The sequence below is a fragment of the Haliotis asinina genome, chromosome 6, assembly GCF_037392515.1.
Source record: "Haliotis asinina isolate JCU_RB_2024 chromosome 6, JCU_Hal_asi_v2, whole genome shotgun sequence".
In the NCBI taxonomy this organism is placed as follows: domain Eukaryota; kingdom Metazoa; phylum Mollusca; class Gastropoda; order Lepetellida; family Haliotidae; genus Haliotis; species Haliotis asinina.
Window position 1 is genome coordinate 43,695,035 of NC_090285.1, and position 22,135 is coordinate 43,717,169.

The 22,135-nt window shown below is 38.0% G+C and overlaps 1 protein-coding gene across 2 annotated transcripts; it reads left to right on the forward strand.

The window, feature by feature from the left end:
* Positions 1 to 3,212: 3,212 nt before the first annotated feature.
* Positions 3,213 to 21,337, forward strand: LOC137286866 (toll-like receptor 4). Of its 2 annotated transcripts, none has more exons than XM_067818879.1 (2): positions 3,213 to 3,269; positions 18,781 to 21,337. In XM_067818879.1, exons 1-2 carry the CDS (start codon positions 3,260 to 3,262, stop codon positions 21,273 to 21,275), a joined length of 2,505 nt encoding a protein of 834 aa, XP_067674980.1. In that variant the 5' UTR covers positions 3,213 to 3,259; the 3' UTR covers positions 21,276 to 21,337. The 2 variants fall into 2 exon arrangements, with proteins under 2 accessions (XP_067674980.1, XP_067674981.1); XM_067818880.1 differs by lacking the exon at positions 3,213 to 3,269 and adding an exon at positions 3,869 to 3,939.
* Positions 21,338 to 22,135: the final 798 nt, after the last annotated feature.

Consider the following 22,135-nt stretch of genomic DNA (forward strand, 5'->3'; position numbering starts at 1 on the left):
TATATATATTTAAATTTCTGAACGTTATTTGAACCAGGATCCTTTCGTACAAAACATTTGTATTTTTGTCACAATTTTAAATGACGTTTTTAGAAATTGTGTTTCCGGAATCTTTCATTGTGTCCTATGTCATAAATCGACATGGTAAACAACTCATTATATGTAGTCGTGGATGATTTTGTACTGCAACAATATGGGCAATGTATGTTTTTTCACCATTAATGCCATTAAAGAAAAATAAACATTTACTAACATTTGACATGTCAAAATGTGTTTGTCATAACGTTCACTTTAAATGGGTTAAACCAGACGCTGAAAATATTGGTTTGGGCAGTATTCAAGAATGTCAGCTTGCGGAAATGTTAGCTAATGGTAACCATGTCAACAGCAACCAAAAATCGTATATACAGTAGGTCAAATATCGGTGTTATATGCGGGTATTCAGAAGATGATAGATCATTGTCAGTGACTAGTGTATTTTGTAAGTCCCACCAAACCTTAAACAGTACAGCCGTTGTCTGATTGGTTAAATCTGGTTAGCCGTGTCGTATTTGATTGGACGGTTATGGGTCGCTCAAAGGTTTACCTGACGTGACCTCCTAGTAGGTTTTGTTAGACCCAGTGTAGGAGTGTAACGAATAAAAGAATGAACTTCACCGCATACCTGTGCTATTGCAGTTATAGTATATAATAACAATACAGGGGTAATATCACTAAAGGTAGTTATAATAATATTTATTTGGCAGCAACATCGGTTACAAATAAAGTCCTTCAAACAACGAGTCGTCTCGACGTACTAGTAATTTGATATAAGGAAAACAGTATATACCAACACACGTTGTTGAAAACAGCCTGTCGACCTGAGAACAATGAGAATGCTATGGAAGGGAGACAACTCCTTACGACTAATTGAGCGATTCGGAGCGTCAGCTCGTACTTCAAAATTAACTTACAGAAATCCCCTTTGTCTTCTTAAGGGTGGCAGGAGGTTGGAGAGAGACCGAACATAGGGAATATGTAACTGATCTTAGCAGAAACAGCCGAACACGCCTCAAGAATGAAGTGCATCGTAACTTTGGTTGTTTGTTTGACGTTTAACGCCGCACTCGGGAATGCTCCAGCTATATTCGCAGCGATCTGTAAACAATCGAGTCTGCACCAGACAATCCGGTGATCAACATTATGAACATCGTTCATCGCAATTGGGATATGATGACATGTGCTAATCAAGTCATCTACACTGACCACGTGGTAGTTTGGTTTAACTGTACATGGATGTGTTATTTTACATTGTGGTTGGGCTGTACATTGTGGTTGTACCAGGAGAATGTCACCTGTGTCGTCTGTTTACAGCGAAAGTGTACCGATAATTTCCTTTTAAATAACAAAGTAAATCGAATAAAGTGAAACTAAGATTGCGAATCTTCATAATTTTACCTTGCCAACTCAACATTTAAAAGTTGTTTTAACAAATGACCATATTTTTAAATCGCTTTATTTGTTTGTATTTCAAAGGGGAATACACGGGAGTATTATAACGACCCTGCTGCCAAACAGATTACAAAGGAGTATTTAACGACCCTGTTACTAAACAGATTACACAGGAGTATTTAACGACCCTACTGCCAAATAGATTACACAGGAGTATTATAACGACCCTGCTGCCAAATTGATTACACAGGGGCATTAAAAGGACTCTACTGCCAAACAGATTACACAGACGTATTATAACTCATCTACTGCCAAACAGATTATACAGGCGTATTATAACGACTCTACTGCCAAACAGATTGCACGGTAGTATTGTAACGGCTCTACTGCGAAACAGATTACACGGGAGTATTATAACGACCCTACTGCCAAACAGGATGCCGTTCTAGTAACCTTTGACGTGAAATCTGTATACTAGTATACGTTGTAAGCGGTGCAGTTTCACAAATACGTTGATCATGGAATCATTGAAATGTATTCTTGAAAGCAGTACGTTTCATTTCAACAACAAGTTTTATAAGTAAATAAACGGTACAGCCATGAGAACTAAAGTAGCACCTACATACGCCACTCTGGTGATGGGATATGCAGAGGAATTGTTATATTCCAAAGTAGCAAATTCGATGGATGAAATGACAGCAAAACCTGTCCGTGAAATATGGAGAAGATATCCGGACAATTGTTTTCTTATTTGAATTTCAGTTATGGAAGAGTTACATTTTGTAAGTATTCTTGTTTCGATCCATCCTTTGATTTCTTTCACCATGGAATTCGACCAATATGAGATTTCATTTCAGGACGTAAAAGTTATAAAGCAAGGCAACCAACCGAAAAGGGATATTTACTACAAGCCAACGAGACGCATCAAAATCTGCAATTCAGTTCATGTTACCCGCGGCACACAAAAATAAATACTCCATATACAATGGCAAGAGGAGTATGTACTATTGTTTCGTATGTGGACACAAGAAATGTGAGATTAGAAGAAGTGAAGACACATCTTCAACTACAGGCATATCCATGTGGGGTAGTTGAAGATGCTGTTGATAAAGCAGACAAAATTCAGAGAGAGACCTTTGGAAAACAAAAGAAACAAATACAGAGATGGACAAACGTAATAACTGTAAAATTATGCTCAACATAAAAGCCAATCTTCCAATTTTGTATATGTCATGCTATTAAAAAGGGTTTATAAAAAATAAATTTATACGTACCACTAGGCAGCCTAAACATCTAAAACCAATCCTGTGTATACATGTATCTAAATATTCACCAGATACAAACACTTCGTGCAACAAAACGTCACACACCTCGATGTGAAACTTGTTTAATCAACTAGTATTTGAATTCAAAAACAGCTTAACCATACATGACACGACATGATAAAAAAAGCTATAGATCACCAACGGCTGAAGCTGATCTATCTGTCTGTCTGTCTGTCTGTCTGTCTGTCTGTCTGTCTGTCTGTCTGTCTGTACGCCTAATACGAGAGCTCTCTCTCGCTCTCTCGATTCCGGCGCAGCGTTAAACATTATGACCATTATATCCGCCAACCAACATACAAAGCGGATCGTGTGATATTAATTATGTCCTTCTAGGCTATACTTACCGAGTTTCACATTGTCACAGTGACGATTTCCTTCAAGTCCGGATCTCAGTGGGACCCTAATCCGAACCTCGATCCAGGCTCTGTCACGTGGAGCTCATTTGCGTCACGTTAGCTGCAACCACAACCGCAGACGCCTGCAGTCGTGTTAAATGAAGATCCATGTTGATATGTAAGTATTTTTAAACGTATATAAACGTATGACAGAGCGAATTTGTATTAACGCCGCTTGAAGCGTATTCCATTCATATGACGACTTGTCATTTTTATATGGGAGAAAGTTGGAAGACAGGCGTATAACACTTTGGTGAAGTGAGTGAGTTGGCTTGTATGCTGTTTTTAGCAATACACCAGCAAACTCCATGGGGGGTGGGTGGGGGTGGGGTGGCGGGAAACCAGATGTTAGCTGCACACATTGGGAAATCGAACACCAGAAATTCGACGTAACCAGAGAAAGTTACGTAAACTACTGGGCTACCGCCCTCATACCAGTGTGTGACCTTTGAGTGACCTAATCCATTTTTGACTGTTGAACCCTTAGGCCCCACCCCTTCCTGTCCAAGTGTATCTGTGACCTGAGATGTAGGATGACCTGTGACAGGAATATCCGCTACTTGTGCTTCACCACACAGTTATGTTATCAATTGTATGTTCAGTTCTAGGTGTGATGGGCCCATGACTCCACCTGACTCAATATTAGAGGGCCATTCAGAAATTCTGTTTTCAGTTCTTGTTCAGTTATATTATATTATATTATCTCGTTTATGACGGGACAGGTCATGAGCCCACACATATTGCTTGATGCACGAAGATATCGAAGCATGGCATCCCTTCTCGAAAAGGTGAGACTGCACGCGGACATGTTGACTGCATGGTGGTCCGAGTGAGTGAACTCCAGATATGTCCACAGACTGAATTGGCCTTCAGTTGGTTCATAAAGTTTAACAGGACCAAGGCATACTTCCCACAGATCACTGACTCTAACTAATGAGTGAGTGTGTGAGTTTAGTTCTGCGCCACATTCGGCAATATTGCAGGTATATGGTGACGGTCTGAATCCAAATTATGTGAGCAGTATGTAAAGACTCCACTATACCGGGATAAATATACTCTTCATATTGATTTATCGTCGATATTCACAAACAAAAACATGCAGTATTTTATGTTACACACTTAGTTACAAATGTGAATCAGCATGACTACTCTAGTCGGCCACCATTTTTCTCGAATGAAGTCCATTCAGTTTTGATTGCACAACAACTGGCAATGACAGTGTTGTCAACTTGGTAATGTCTATACACATCCATGATATCACATGAAACTGCATTTTCGTGCAGAATCCGTGCAGAATTTGCCACTTATCTGCCGCGGAATTTGCTTATTTTAAAAACTGTGTGAAAGCTGACTGAGAGCCGAAATGAAAAGTAGAGTTAATGTTAAAAGTAGGATTACGGTTACTGACATATTTACCGTGACAATACTTTCAAAATAATCATGATTAAAAATACTTTATTAATAAAGTAAGTTTTAGGCATCTTTCAGATAATATTAGATGAATGTGACGTTGCAATTACGTTCTCAAAATCCATCATTTTGGAAACTGAAATTATTTCAGATTTCGTTCAGATATAAAATTGTTATTTGCATGAAACATTTGCATGAAGTTGTTCGTCTGCATCAAAGTTACGAATGAGAGGAGAGAAATAACTTTCAGCGAGTGTTTACTTCTCAAACACAGAAAAAGGTGTTGGTGCTTTGTCATCAAACATACTCAAGATGTGACATGTACGGTGGACCTAACTTTATGTCTGTGTTTGAGAATTGAACTATGGAGGTCTGTATAATGTTTTGTTGTATTTTCTAAATGTTTTAACCGCAGAATGTTTGGCAGAATATTGAAAAATTGTAAGCAGAATTTGCTGATATTTGCAGCTTAAAAATGTGCCGCGGAATCCAGGAGAAACTGATATTCTAACATAAGAAAGACAGCTTATTGAGAGGAAAATATACAATTACAATAAGTGTAGTTAAAGTGAAGTTAAAGTGAATGTATCAGGTCATTATCATTTATCGTTTGGTATGTCAAACAAATTGAATGAAGTACAGAATTGTATGTATTAGAAAATAACACGTCACAATTTAATTCTGGACTCACAATAGTCCAGAAACTCTCCGCACTGTGGCCACTCTCTCACAAGAGATTTGGCAAAAATAAACATGCAACTTTTATGAATATGTGCTAAGGATGAAAAATTGAAAAAAAAAATTTTTCGAAAACTGAAAATTTAAACTCACTCGCCCATGGGCACGCCCATGGGCGAACAGCGGTCCATGGGCAGGCCCATGGGCGAGAGTGTTTGATTTCGTCCAGAATAAATGTTTTGGAGGTTGTAAATGAATGAAAAAATGTTAATAAGTATCATGACTCAAATTTCAGCTCGATTTGACTTGACTCCGCTAACTGACAGCGATTTTTAAGAAATCTCGCCCATGGGTGAAAAACATATTGGCCCATGGACGAGAATATTTACTTTCACTGAAAATACATGTTTTTTCCATGTTTTGCAGTTTGTAAATAAATGAAAGTATATTTATTAGTGTCGTGACACGAAAATCAGCTTATTGTGACTTAATTCTGATAATTTAGACCGATTTCAAAATATCATTTGGCCCATGGGTGAGAATATTCACTTTTACTCAAATTACATCTTTTTGCATGTTTTGGGGGTTGTAAATGAGTGAAAGTATGTTCATAAGTATCATAATACAAATTTCAACTTATTTTGACTTAATTCCGTTAATTTAGAGCGATTTTTAAAAATCTCGCCCATGGGTAAAAAACATTTTGGCCCATGGGCGAGAACATTGCCTCTTACCCCAAATATATCTTTTCACGTGTTTTGGAGGGTGTAAATGAATGAGCATCATGATTTATGAGCATCAGGACAGAAATTTCAACTCATTTGACTTAATTCCGCTAATTGAGAGCGATTTTATAAACTCTCGCCCATGGGCGAAAAACATTTTGGCCCATGGGCGAGAAAATTTGTTTTCACTCAAAATAGATCTTTTTACATGTTTTGCAGTTTTTAAATGAATGCAAGCATATTTATAAGTATCATGACACGACATCCAACTCATTTCGACTTCATTCTGCTAATTTAGAGCGATTTAAAAACAATCTCGCCCATGGGTGAGAATATTTCATTTTACTCCAAATACATCTTTTCCAATGTTTTGAAGGATGTAAATGAATGAAAGTGACTTTACGAGTATCATGACACAAAATTCAACTGATCTGATTTAATTTTGCGAATTCAGGGGGATTTTAAAAAATATACGAGAATAATTACTTTTACTCAAAATACACCTGTTTCTGTGGTTTGGAGGTTGTAAATGAATGCGGATATATTTATAAGTATCATGGCACAAAATTCAACTCATTTTGACTTAATTCCGCTAACTACAAAAATCTGCACTTCCACTCCAACTACATAGTTATTTTTATTGTTTTAGAGGTTGTAGATGAATGAAAGTGTGTTTATAAGTATCACTCCTGTCTTAATTCGACTAACCTCGCTCGTGGACGAAAATATTTTCATTTGCTTGTTTTCTTTATTTTGCAAGCATATGGTTAAAATTCAGATGAAATTATAATGAAAAATAATTTCAGGTTAATTTAGTGAGTTTAGTTCTACGTCGCACTTAGCAATATTCCAGCAATATGGCGGTGGTTTGTAGATAATCAATTTTCGACCAGACAGTCCAGTGATCAACAACATGACCATCAACCTGCACAGTCGGGAACCGATGACATGTGGCAATCAAGTTAGCGAGTCTGACCACCCGATCCCGTTAGTCGCCTCTTACGACAAGCATGGTCACCTTTTATGGCAAGCATTGCTTGCTGAAGTCCTGTTCTACTCCAGATCTTCATAGGTCCTGAACGCAGAGCTATGAAATTGAAGTTATTTGTGAAAGTCCTTACTCCAGTGACACAAAGACTATGCTGGGACACATTAATAAACAGCGTTGTGAGATTTTTAAGGTGTTTTGAATATGTCTTGTCAACCCCACTGACATTCGCCAATAACCACTTAAATATAGAATATATAGTCCGTGCTCCTTCAGAACAAATAAGTAATTAACGATCCCCAACTGGGTAATTAGTAAACAACTCAAAATATTGTCACTTTCTGCCCAGGACATCACACGTCACCAGTCGTGAGCTAATGACCTTGTAAAACCCCTCACAAAGGAAACACAAAGCACCAAAACTGTATTTCTTTCTAGGTGACACACGGTATGTTGTCAAAATTTTCGGTGTGGAATACATTCTATAGTGGGCAAAACCTTACGCTTGGAAAGTGTACCTACCCAGTTTAGCATGTTTCGTTTTAATATTGTGGGATCCACTTTTAGTAATTCTCGTTTGCCCGTCCCAGGTTTTCTTCGACCGAGGTTTTATGGGGCATTCTCCTATTTGTCAGACCAGGAATAATCTACAACAGTGATAGGTCACTCGCTTGCTTTCTTTACCATTTGTACCAATTAACATGTTCCTCGTCATGCTCCAGCGCACACAGTGACTTGGTTCGTTTCCAGCGCAACTTCGGCTGCGTTTAACAGTACTTCAGTCGAAATCTTACAATGAATGAATGAATGAATGAATGAATGAATGTTAATAAGAATTAAGAGCAAGATGTATGTGCGAATGAATGAAAGAAATAAAAGAAAGAAGTACTTATGGGAATGAATGAAAGAATAAATGATACACCACGGTCATACCTTCCTAAACATGCTAAATAATGCAAAACTATCGTTAGATCACATGTGTTGACATCAGTTAATTATAGTCTCCCTTGTCAGACATAAGAATTTTCAGACAGGTTTAAACAACAAACTATCTGCTTGACTGCACAGCTGCCTGTTGACGTAGTATACCCACCTCACCTAATTTGCCTGCGTAATCTTCATCTACATCACCATAAGCAGAGAGCACAGAAGGCCGAATATCTGTAACCACTGAACCGTGGCGTCTCACTGGAACAAGCTAAGTTCCCAAGTGCGGGTGTCCTTCTCTACCTTTTCCATTAATCTTTAAAACATCTAACAAGCTCAACGCATGCAACTTTTAACTAAAATGTGAGTGATGTTATACATATCATAAAAGTAATTTTAAGGTATTATTCAGTTGATAAATTATCATTTTATGATGCATATATGTATGACATGCTGGACGAGTATTGGGCATTTTGTGATAATTTACCATTTTCATAATGCATAAAAAAGACACTCATTAATCTATCACTGAGTTTTGTCATTCTTTCACTCCAATACGGTCGCTAAATCCCTTCTGATCATAGTATATGAACTCTCCCATACCCATTTCACCTAATCCTGAGAAATCAACCAGACATGACATACCCAGATCACCTAATTAATTTTCTGTATCTATCGATAAAAAATTACATAAAATGAGAGGACACCCTGTTCACTAATGGGAGTGAGCCTCGTTGGGAGTACCCTCACTCTCACAAACCAACCGACTGGGGAGAAGCTGCCGTGTTTGTCGGGGATTCTTCTGGCTTTGCTAAATAAATCGTACATAAACATGTAAAATATTTTGCTTTGATTGTGTAACTACCCACATTAGGACATTGAGACCATTCTGATTTATCGAGTAAAATACGATTGTATGGTTTAGAGTTTGAATCTTGGCATATCTTACCGGTTTTGCTACTTTTGCACTCTACCTTTTTACCTGGGGCGAGCATGTTTTGGCGGTTTTTTTGTATTTCATCTATTTGTTTAGATTTATTGATTTATTTGTTTTATAACTGTAAATTCATTCTTACGTTTGACGAGGTTTGTGAAGTTATCATGTATGTTTTGTAATTATATTATTGGTATGGAGTGGCATTGATATGCCTGATTATTCTTGCCAATCCAGTCACGATTACTTGAAGAGATTAGTTTAAACTATAGATTAACGTATTATACTGTAATGTGTAATCTTTATATTGGGCTATGAGGAATACGTAAAATATTCAAGATTGATTTTGCGTTTACCTTTCTACCTTTTTAAATTTTCGCTATTTTTGCTACAGTCGAAAAGATTTACCGTGGCTTCGTTGTGTACAGGTCCATGGTTGTGGTCTCTAAGTATGTTAGAAATTATGTAGTTGAGACTGTTGGAACTGTTGATCTGCAGTCTTTCAAAATTCATTTTCACGAGATACATTCTCCATTTTTACTACAAAAAAATTCTCACAATGAACATATAACCGTTTACACAAAGGTGTCTTCCCGTGAAATAAGTAGGAGGAAACGCAAAGTACAGCAACGCATTTGCCATCACTGAAGTTGTTAAAATGATAAAGAAAACTGTCATTTCCAACATTCACATTGCAAGCAATTTTATTAAGAAACTGAATAACTCATTACTAACGGAAGGGGTGAACTGAAAGTTCATTTTATAACTAAAGTCACTGAGTGAACTCGCTAACATCGGTTCAATTACATTGGCACACGTGTCTTATTTCGTTTCCTAAAGAAACACATTTTATTTTGTTTTTTTTGTTTTCGAAAACCAGTGTCTAGTCCCTTAAAACAGCACCGTTGTCACTACACCAAACGATTTTGACCTTGACGACCCAAAACAAAGGTTTAACTTACATAACTACCCCGTAGACACCATTTGCTTGAAAACGAGTTTAACACCTACGCAGAAATGCTGCTTACATTAGAAGAACTTCTATATCCATATAACTTTCTCTGTTTTTCAAATTATCGTAACCTGAAGAGATATTACTTTGTCAACGACTTCATGAGAGTTTTTCAAGTTTTAATCGACACACTGATTTCCACTTTTTCATCACTCTGACTTTTATCTTAATTTGTTGAGTATTTCAGCATAACTCGCAAAGACAAGACCACTGAGCGGAACGATGACGTTTTCTGTCTCCGCGTTCAGTTACGCAATTTCCGCAATGCGCCTGCTACAATTTGCGCGTCGTGTCTCGCCCGCTGGTCTTGTGTATTGGAATAAACCAGCTGCCGCTTTCAAGTGTATTTTACTTGTCATATAGACATCTCATCCATGGATTACTCTAGGTCATTAGGTGACACCAGCTTTGAAATGAACAGGTGTTCGTGAGTGTATATGGATGAAAAAGACTGACTGCGCATTCAAGTATCTCACTTTCAAAAGAAATCTCGAATTAATTGTTTTATAAGGCGTCGAGCTGACCAATTGGTTTCGGTTTTGTGTATAAACCTCCTTTGCCATGTGAACTTGCCATGAGTCTAAATACATTGTTGTTTATAGTGGGGATGCATGCAGGCCTTATATATACACATGAATAATCTCGAATTTCGACCTTTTGTAAATTCTATGTGCATTAAATTTTGCTGTAAATATATATGGAAATCAATATATATGCATGTATGTGTGATTGAACAATCCTAATTACTAAAACAGGGATGGGGACTTTGTCCTTCTTCAAGACCATTAGTCTGTGAAAGACAATGGCATTTATGTGCATGTACTCTGGAAAACCTTCTCCTGCACGATATTCTTTTCAATTTAGTTATTGTGTGCATGCTGTATTTCAATTTTGAAAATGTAGTAAAAACATATTTTGATTCTCAAAGAATCTCGTTCGTTTAGCAAGCAAAATATTGCTTTGATTAATACTTCACCAGTACTATACAATATTACAGAATGAACAAAACCGGATACTCAATGCCGACAAATTGTAGCATTGTGGTGAAGGGTATACGGGGTTATAGTAGTCCCTGTTTATCCACCGAGCCAAATTGTCGCTGACACGGCCCCACAATCCTATACGCCCTTGTGGGGTGTGGATTCGGGGGAGGGGGTAACGGTGGAGATGACCAAGCCAAGGAAGACACAAGTACTCCATACTCTATCATGGTTTTCCTTACTGCTTGAAGATGGACCTTTTCTCACCGTGGTCTGTGAAACAAAGAACTTATACACTGTGAAAACCAGAAAATAGTTGAATCCGTCAATGATTTTATCATGAAAACACAAAGCTTGTTTTTTTTTACAGAAAACTAATTATCTTATCAATAACCTTCTCACAATTGTTCAGTGTTTCTACAAAGAGCTAGTCAGACACAACAAACCGTAACTCTCTTTTTTATGTTTACTTATATGATAGATGTGTATTTGATGTAATGATATGTATGCATGTGTTATTATGTGATAGTTCATATGGATGACGACACATGCTGCATTTATATTTTGTATTATATGTTGTATGGCTGAAGTACTGATAAAAACTGTAAAGCTTGTTCACCAGTCCCAATCAGTGTTTAAGAAACACACAAAAACACAACATCTTGGAGATGTGTTGAGAAAATAGAGACATATGGAGAACAGCAATGTCATGACTGAACAGAAATCATTCCCTCTATTGGTGAAGGCCGTGTGGGATTAGTTAAACAAAGAAACCTAGTCGACCATGCCTCATAATCCTCTTACTTCGTAAATAAACAAACGCACCTGAGCTGTCGAAAATTGAAATTTTGTAAATTCGATGTTTCGGCCAATATGTAAGGAGGCAACCCGACGTTAACACTATGGCGTTAACACACCGGACAAGAAGGTAAACAAAATACGTTAACAGTACATGCTTTAATGTGGCCACTATGAACGAGGTAGACCGTCTGATCAGCACAGCTTATTATGGAAATCTCTTGTCTCTGAAGCTGGTCCTTGACACGCTGAAACTTTCTGTCTTTTTTACTGTGGCCACTTTGTTACAATATGCAGTTTATAATGCTCGCAGATTCTTCATTCACGATGATGCCAACTTTTTCGATTACTGTTCGTGCGACGACTATCATTCAAGAATTGTTTCCACAGCTCCTTCTTTCACCGATGTCTTTGTGTATGTGTTCTCCCTAGTTAATTAGAGTGGAGCCGAGTCTTATCCTATTCTTAGGCGCAAGTTCTCCAAGGCAGTCGACGCTCACACTCCGCTGCTTCTCGACAGTCCAGTTGTGTATTCGATCAAACAGTTGACAGTCCAGGTGTGAACCAAAAGAGGATACTAACATTCGGATCGGTGGATCACAATGCTACACCGCATTTACCATAAATCTCACTTTATGTAAATATAGCATCAAAACAAACTGAAATAATGTATTTTATTAACATGGTACTGACTATAGTCGATTCGAATCACTGCTTCACGGTTCACTGACTGACATGGATGCTTGCTTTTCCCCTCGTGGCGGGGTAAAACTGATATATTCTCCCTCGAAAGGTCACGTGAAGCAATCAGAAATGGACATTCTTAAATGGAGTAGAATAAATGTGCCCTCTACGTGCTTATGAACCTTGAACGCGCAGTTTCATTTCTAGTATAATTTTATTTTTCAAAACCTTTAGTCTTAAATATGTATTGATGCAAAGCCCCATATATGTTCTTGTTCATGTCCCTCTCGTCAAGTGTCAGAATAAACTTACAGTTATCAAAGCAGACTCACTCGCTGGGCAACTAGCAGTAAAAAACACAACAAAAACAAATAAATCAATATATCTAAACAAATAGATGAAATACTAAAACCACCAAAATATGCTCGCCCCAGGTAAAAAGGTAGAGTGCAAAAGTAGCAAAACCGGTAAGATATGCCAAGATTCAAACTCTAAACCATACAATCGTATTTTACTCGATAAATCAGAATGGTCTCAATGTCCTAATGTGGGTAGTTACACAATCAAAGCAAAATATTTTACATGTTTATGTACGATTTATTTAGCAAAGCCAGAAGAATCCCCGACAAACACGGCAGCTTCTCCCCAGTCGGTTGGTTTGTGAGAGTGAGGGTACTCCCAACGAGGCTCACTCCCATTAGTGAACAGGGTGTCCTCTCATTTTATGTAATTTTTGATCGATAGGTACAGAAAATTAATTAGGTGATCTGGGTATGTCATGCCTGGTTGATTTTTCAGGATTAGGTGAAATGGGTATGGGAGAGTTCATATACTATGATCAGAAGGGATTTAGCGACCGTATTGGAGTGAAAGAATGACAAAACTCAGTGATAGATTAATGAGTGTCTTTTTTATGCATTATGAAAATGGTAATGGTAAATTATCACAAAATGCCCAATACTCGTCCAGCATGTCATACATATATGCATCATAAAATGATAATTTATCAACTGAATAATACCTTAAAATTACTTTTATGATATGTATAACATCACTCACATTTTAGTTAAAAGTTGCATGCGTTGAGCTTGTTAGATGTTTTAAAGATTAATGGAAAAGGTAGAGAAGGACACCCGCACTTGGGAACTTAGCTTGTTCCAGTGAGACGCCACGGTTCAGTGGTTACAGATATTCGGCCTTCTGTGCTCTCTGCTTATGGTGATGTAGATGAAGATTACGCAGGAAAATTAGATGAGGTGGGTATACTACGTCAACAGGCAGCTGTGCAGTCAAGCAGATAGTTTGTTGTTTAAACCTGTCTGAAAATTCTTATGTCTGACAAGGGAGACCATGATGTCAACACATGTGATCTAACGATAGTTTTGCATTATTTAGCATGTTTAGGAAGGGATGACCGTGGTGTATCATTTATTCTTTCATTCATTCCCATAAGTACTTCTTTCTTTTATTTCTTTCATTCATTCGCACATACATCTTGCTCTTAATTCTTATCATTCATTCATTCATTCATTCATTCATTCATTGTAAGATTTCGCCTGATACAGGAAACTGGCTGAAGTACTGTTAAACGCAGCCGAAGTTGCGCTGGAAACGAACCAAGTCACTGTGTGCGCTGGAGCATGACGAGGACCATGTTAATTGGTACAAATGGTAAAGAAAGCAAGCGAGTGACCTATCACTGTTGTAGATTATTCCTGGTCTGACAAATAGGAGAATGCCCCATAAAACCTCGGTCGAAGAAAACCTGGGACGGGCAAACGAGAATTACTAAAAGTGGATCCCACAATATTAAAACGAAACATGTTAAACTGGGTAGGTACACTTAAAACTACTGGGTAGGTACACTTTCCAAGCGTAAGGTTTTGCCCACTATAGAATGTATTCCACACCGAAAATTTTGACAACATACCGTGTGTCACCTAGAAAGAAATACAGTTTTGGTGCTTTGTGTTTCCTTTGTGAGGGGTTTTACAAGGTCATTAGCTCACGACTGGTGACGCGTGATGTCCTGGGCAGAAAGTGACAGTATTTTGAGTTGTTTACTTAATTACCCAGTTGGGGATCGTTAATTACTTATTTGTTCTGAAGGAGCACGGATTATATATTCTATATTTAAGTGGTTATTGGCGAATGTCAGTGGGGTTGACAAGACATATTCAAAACACCTTAAAAATCTCACAACGCTGTTTATTAATGTGTCCCAGCATAGTCTTTGTGTCACTGGAGTAAGGACTTTCACAAATAACTTCAATTTCATAGCTCTGCGTTCAGGACCTATGAAGATCTGGAGTAGAACAGGGCTTCAGCAAGCAATGCTTGCCATAAAAGGTGACCATGCTTGTCGTAAGAGGCGACTAACGGGATCGGGTGGTCAGACTCGCTAACTTGATTGCCACATGTCATCGGTTCCCGACTGTGCAGGTTGATGGTCATGCTGTTGATCACTGGACTGTCTGGTCGAAAATTGATTATCTACAAACCACCGCCATATTGCTGGAATATTGCTAAGTGCGACGTAGAACTAAACTCACTAAATTAACCTGAAATTATTTTTCATTATAATTTCATCTGAATTTTAACCACATGCTTGCAAAATAAAGAAAACAAGCAAATGAAAATATTTTCGTCCACGAGCGAGGTTAGTCGAATTAAGACAGGAGTGATACTTATAAACACACTTTCATTCATCTACAACCTCTAAAACAATAAAAATAACTATGTAGTTGGAGTGGAAGTGCAGATTTTTGTAGTTAGCGGAATTAAGTCAAAATGAGTTGAATTTTGTGCCATGATACTTATAAATATATCCGCATTCATTTACAACCTCCAAACCACAGAAACAGGTGTATTTTGAGTAAAAGTAATTATTCTCGTATATTTTTTAAAATCCCCCTGAATTCGCAAAATTAAATCAGATCAGTTGAATTTTGTGTCATGATACTCGTAAAGTCACTTTCATTCATTTACATCCTTCAAAACATTGGAAAAGATGTATTTGGAGTAAAATGAAATATTCTCACCCATGGGCGAGATTGTTTTTAAATCGCTTTAAATTAGCAGAATGAAGTCGAAATGAGTTGGATGTCGTGTCATGATACTTATAAATATGCTTGCATTCATTTAAAAACTGCAAAACATGTAAAAAGATCTATTTTGAGTGAAAACAAATTTTCTCGCCCATGGGCCAAAATGTTTTTCGCCCATGGGCGGGATTGTTTTTAAAATCGCTCTCACTTAGCGGAATTAAGTCAAACGAGTTGAAATTTCTGTCCTGATGCTCATAAATCATGATGCACATTCATTTACATCCTCCAAAACACGTGAAAAGATATATTTGGGGTAAGAGGCAATGTTCTCGCCCATGGGCCAAAATGTTTTTCGCCCATGGGCGAGAGTTTTTAAAATCGCTCTCAATTAGCGGAATTAAGTCAAATGAGTTGAAATTTCTGTCCTGATGCTCATAAATCATGATGCTCATTCATTTACACCCTCCAAAACACGTGAAAAGATATATTTGGGGTAAAAGGCAATGTTCTCGCCCATGGGCCAAAATGTTTTTTACCCATGGGCGAGATTTTTAAAAATCGCTCTAAATTAACGGAATTAAGTCAAAATAAGTTGAAATTTGTATTATGATACTTATGAACATACTTTCACTCATTTACAACCCCCAAAACATGCAAGAAGATGTAATTTGAGTAAAAGTGAATATTCTCACCCATGGGCCAAATGATATTTTGAAATCGGTCTAAATTATCAGAATTAAGTCACAATAAGCTGATTTTCGTGTCACGACACTAATAAATATACTTTCATTTATTTACAAACTGCAAAACATGGAAAAAACATGTATTTTCAGTGAAAGTAAATATTCTCGTCCATGGGCCAATATGTTTTTCACCCATGGGCGAGATTTCTTAAAAATCGCTGTCAGTTAGCGGAGTCAAGTCAAATCGAGCTGAAATTTGAGTCATGATACTTATTAACATTTTTTCATTCATTTACAACCTCCAAAACATTTATTCAGGACGAAATCAAACACTCTCGCCCATGGGCCTGCCCATGGACCGCTGTTCGCCCATGGGCGTGCCCATGGGCGAGTGAGTTTAAATTTTCAGTTTTCGAAAAAATTTTTTTTCAATTTTTCATCCTTAGCACATATTCATAAAAGTTGCATGTTTATTTTTGCCAAATCTCTTGTGAGAGAGTGGTCACAGTGCGGAGAGTTTCTGGACTATTGTGAGTCCAGAATTAAATTGTGACGTGTTAAATACTTTTGAATTTGATTTTATTCTGTTCAAACGCACCGAACACCATTCCCCACATGGGTACAGTGTGTGAAGTCCATTCCTTGTGCCCACGCCGTGATACTGCGGGAATATTGCTAAAAGCGTCGTAAAACTAAATTCATTCATTCAGTCAGTTCAAACGTTCATAGAAGATCATAGCAACGAAACAGGGATCAGTAACATACGTGTCACATGGTGTAAAATAAGTGTCATAGTATTCATGGAAATATAATCGTTATTGGTGTTTGACAGCCAGGTCAACTTTAAAATTATGAACTAAAAAGTTTCACAGGGATATGAATGTAAGTTTGTTTTCAATAATGACAAATGTCCACTGTCCTACGTGTGCAACCACTTGACACCCTACTTGAACTATTCAATCACCATTAGTCCTAACTGCTTTCTATTTCCTGTTTTTCATTCCGGTCAGACAACTTGTCTTCCGACAGAAGGGAAGTGTGCCTTGTGTACCAAAATCACAAGCGTATTTTACACTGCCCGCCCTTTGAAATTCATCTCATACGCATTGTGTCATATGAATTCTATGCGATTCAATAAAGGATGTTGCCGTGTGAACTGGAGCCGGCAAACTCATACTCCTCATAACATAAAAAAACAGGAATTGAAAACAGAAAACACAACTGTGTGATGAAGCAAACTAGCGGATATTACTAGATTTTGTGAACCCTCGAGTCGGCAAACTCATATCTTGACTGGACATGAATAAAAAGGTACTAGAATTTCTTAATGGCCCTCTTATTGCGCCCTGTTTCTGAACATTCAGGCGATGACGTGTAAAGGCACGAAGACTTCTTCCAAGAACATCCCATACGTGCTCATGGGATTGAGATCAGGCGATCTCGATGGCCTCTCCATGTCAATAACACAAGTCAAAGTAGCCATCTGCAGGTAGATGGCGTAGGGTTTACCTGTGTCAGAATCGCAGAATGGCAGCGCTCAAGCGCTTTGGTATGGTCTGGTCCTCGTTTCGTTACTGGATGATGATCAGCAAATGATATAGCCGAATTTGATTGTCTTGGGCATGTGATTTCAATGGAGGTCGTCCTGACCTGTGCCTATCGTCGGGTGTTCGACCGGATTTACAGGCGTTCTTAGGCCATTTTCTATAAAGATAGAGGGTATAAGGGTGACGACGTAGCACGACCCCGTTTTATGGACTCGACAGATACCATGTAGATGACACTGACAAAATATAACGGTCAGTTTTCACCTTTATCTTTTCGTTTTCCACCGAGAAAACAAACATTGCCAAAATTGCAAACAACTACTCAAAATGTCAAGTTTCATAAGTTCAACCACGCGGTGACCTCTCCGTTTTCCCGTCAGCTTATCAGATCCGTCAACATCCACAATGAGAGAGAGTTTTGGTCTTTTAATTATTTGTTTTTTCAAACAAATTCTAATTATGAAATTTCTTCAATATGTCAAGGTTTGAAACACAACAGTTTCAGAAATGGCGATAACTGGTCTTGTTTGTTGTTCGGAAAGTACAATCTACACTACCGCGCTTCCTGTTGACCGCGTTTCAGAGAAACACGACCGGCAACTGTAAACAAGCAGACAACATCGGTGAATAGCTGATCGATCATCATGACTTTTTTATTCCATTATGTTATGAAATAATGGAGCAAATCGTTAAAAACCTGCTTAAAATGGCGATAATTGGTCGCTAGCCAGTACCTATTTTGCGTATTTTGACGTTTGTTTGAACACAACAGGTAATCAATCCATTTTTAAAAAATACAGATTGCTTATGCGTCTCTTTTTCGGGATAGCACATTTATTCCAGCATGGGTTTGAATCACAGACTGTACTCAACCTCCAAAAGTACTAGTTTCGGTATGTGACTGCAAAAGTCTTTAACAAATTTAACATCTGTTACATTAGACCACTGTTTAGAAGATAGTATATATTACTAACTGTAATGTGTGGTCCAGACTTGATTATTTATATATAATTATTATTACTAGTTAGTACAATGTTTAACGAAACAAAAGGAAAGACCATTTGGGTAAAACGAAGAGAGCAAAGTGAAACGAAAGCTTGAACTGAAGCTGAATTGAAAATTACGTGAAAATGTCAGTCGTAACTGTCGGCCATGAAACCCTAGAGCCCATACAATGTGTATGTGTAGCATACTGACAATATTTGTTCTATTTCAGATATCTTAACTATGAAAATCAGCATTCTACAACTTTTTGTCTGTCTCTGTGGAGAAGTTATCTGGGCATGCACGTTCCACCATGATGTGACGTATGGAGGAGTATTTGCAAACTGTTCCAACAACAACTTATCCTCTGTACCAGATGATCTTCCTTTGAATACAACATCGCTCAGTTTGCATAGCAATCACATTACCGTGTTGCACACTCAACCCAACTGTTCCTGGAATACACTCAAATACCTCGACCTCTCCAACAACAAATTAGCCAAGCTGGAAAAGCGGACATTTGAAAGCATTTCACACTTAGAAGAACTGTTCTTGCAAAACAATAATCTTCTCCTCAATCCTGACACCTACGCGGACGATGTCTTCCTACCTTTACAGAAACTTCAGAAGCTTCATCTACACAACAATGACCGACGGTTTAACGGTAAATATCCAGAAACCGCTCTCGGTAAACTGAGGAGTGTTGTAGAATTGAAAATTGATTCATCCAGAATCACTATCTTTGGATCTGGATTTGCAAACATGACTAGTCTCAAAAGGCTTCTTTTGGGGTTTAATGGTTGCAAGATTGAAGCAGTATTAAACGACACGTTCCGATCTTTTCAACACAGCTCGGTTGAAGATCTTGATCTTAGGAGTTGCCCATTGGCGACTCTAGATAAAATGTCATTTGTTTATTTCAAGAGACTAAAGAATTTAAACCTTTCCAATAGTACATTCGTATCCCCAGTGGATGCTGTTAAGTCTATGCATGGTTTTAATGGTTCAAACATGACAAGTATTATACTTGATGAAATGTACAATTTCCTTAATTTTCGGTATGGTCCTGTTGCACCGCGAATTCTTACACACGATGTGCTGGATAATATTCAAGGCGTTTGTGTGAGGAAGTTTTCAATGAAAAAAAATAAAATAGTATGGATTGATTCATCGATTTTAAACTCCGGTTCGCGTTTTTCCCAGTGCATTGTACATTTGGACCTTTCTGATAATGATTTCCTGGGAGACAGACTGCTTTTATTCAAACTCGTTTTCGCGCCTGAGTTGGTGTTTCTGAATTTTTCAAATCACTTGAGGAGAAACGAGTTCTTTCCAACATCATTACCTGAACATAACTCCCTATTGTCAGTACCAACTTTCCAGCTCACACTTCCCGGCAAACTGGAGTACCTTTATATGCACGGTTCTTTGAGCGATGTAGGTTACATAAACGGCAATATTGAATTTAGAAATGCGTTCTCGCTCAAAAGTTTCATCTTCGAATTTAACGGTATGTATGCCTTCAGACACAATATTTATGGGTTAGAGAACCTCACTGAGTTCGATGTCTCTGGAAACTACTTCACCAACGTGAATCCTGGTTTCTTGCAATCTTTTCCAAGTTTGACAACTCTTAAAATGTCTCAAATGGGCTTTAGAAAAGATTTTCTACTTAAAGAGGGGCGTCAGATGTTTTTGCCATTACGTGCACTGAAAAATATTGTTCTTAGTCGCAATGATTTAATAGTCATGGATTCACAAATATTTGCTGGGAATCAGCTGACAGTCATTGATTTGTCCTTTAACCGCTTTGAAAGTATCCCCTTTGACATCACAACAACCCCATCTCTGCGACATCTTGATCTTAGTTACAACTCGTTGCCTGTATTATCAGAGTCACAGAGGCGTCTACTCGATGCCTTGGCAACAACAAATAACCTTACTTTGAACCTTAACAACAACCTTCTGTCCTGCGGATGTAAGAATTTAGACTTTGTGATGTGGATGTTCCAAACAGATGTGAAGGTTGAAAGCAGAGATACATATACCTGCGTATCTGATGATGGTGTTATTACATCTCCATCGTTTGTTTATGATCATTATGATGAAACCTGGAGAAGGTGTTCAGGACCAGTTTGGTTGTCTTTATCTGTCTCTGCTTTTGCACTGATTATTTTATTCATGATTTTAATATACCTGATAAACCAGAAAAAGACGTTAGTTTTAAACATCATTCACCGGTTCTTTGGGTTGGTAAATGTCACCAAGGCGCCGAAACGTTCTGACTTTCCTAATGACGCCTACATCGGCTACAGCGACGTCGATTACCAGTACGTCTGTCACACCGTGAGAGAACATCTGGAAGACAGACACGGAGTCAAACTCTTCCTGAAGGACAGAGACACCATCCCTGGAGGACAAATAGCCGACGACATCATTAGCGGAATAGATTCCAGTTGGAAAACGGTCCTCGTTCTCACCCAGTCTTTTATTGAGGACCAGTGGTGCCGCTTCATCGTGAATCGTATTGTGTATTCCTCCACCAGAATGCCAGTTGGTAGTGTCCTGCTTGTGCTGTTTAAGGATGTGAGACGAGGGGACATTTCACCGGCCCTGTTGAACGTTGTGGAAGAAAGACATATCTTCAGTGTGGGGAAATATGTGGACGACCAGGGCAGACTTTGGAGAGACGTTAGTCAACGTATCATGAATGGAGCGGAAGTTTAGAGAAAACGGTTAATCGCTGACCTGTAGAGATGAAATTATAGGTGGAAACTAACTTTGATTCTTTTTCGGAGATCGTTTAATGATTGTGTAAATGTGATAACTGTGACCTGTGCTCACTTGCAACGCAACCTGGTCTGAATATCCTTTCACGTGCATTCCACACTATGATTTGTAATTAATACTGATAGAGTGAAATGTAATTAATACTGATAGAGTGAAGTGTAATTAATACTGATAGAGTGCACGTGCATGCTTGTTTGATTTCCTAATGTGTATTCATGATAATTCAGACTGTTGTGTCGAACTCATGACTATCTCGAAGTAAAACGATCTTCCTTGCCTCGAAGGACGTACATGAGTACCTTCAACGTCGACAACACGGTGCCAGTACTTGAGATGGAATCGCTATGTCCTCTGAAAGTTAAAAAGAGCGACAAAACAGTGTGCACAGCTAAGAAAGGAAGGTGTGACCTTAACCATTTCTGGACCTGCCTTTTATTGATAAACCTCGTGATGTATTCAGCGTGTCTAGAATTGATCCCTCTTTTTACCATGTTCACTGTAACGACAGGCATCTCAAATTAGTGATATTTGTACTGTACTGTTCAACGTCTTTCAAAAAATAGTAAAATATTAATCTATGGATAAAATTCTAATTTATTAGATTTAGTTTCATTTCAGTATACACTGTATGTTAATTTCGGTAGCAGTATTTTTGTCGTTTAGTTTAAGAGTCCAGGGGAACTATACCACGAAAGATGACTTGAGGATATCCTGTGCGAATCTCACGCCACATATGTCCTCATCGTCATGACATATTAGTACTGAAACATAGCCCAGATGTTTCAGGATGTTACACA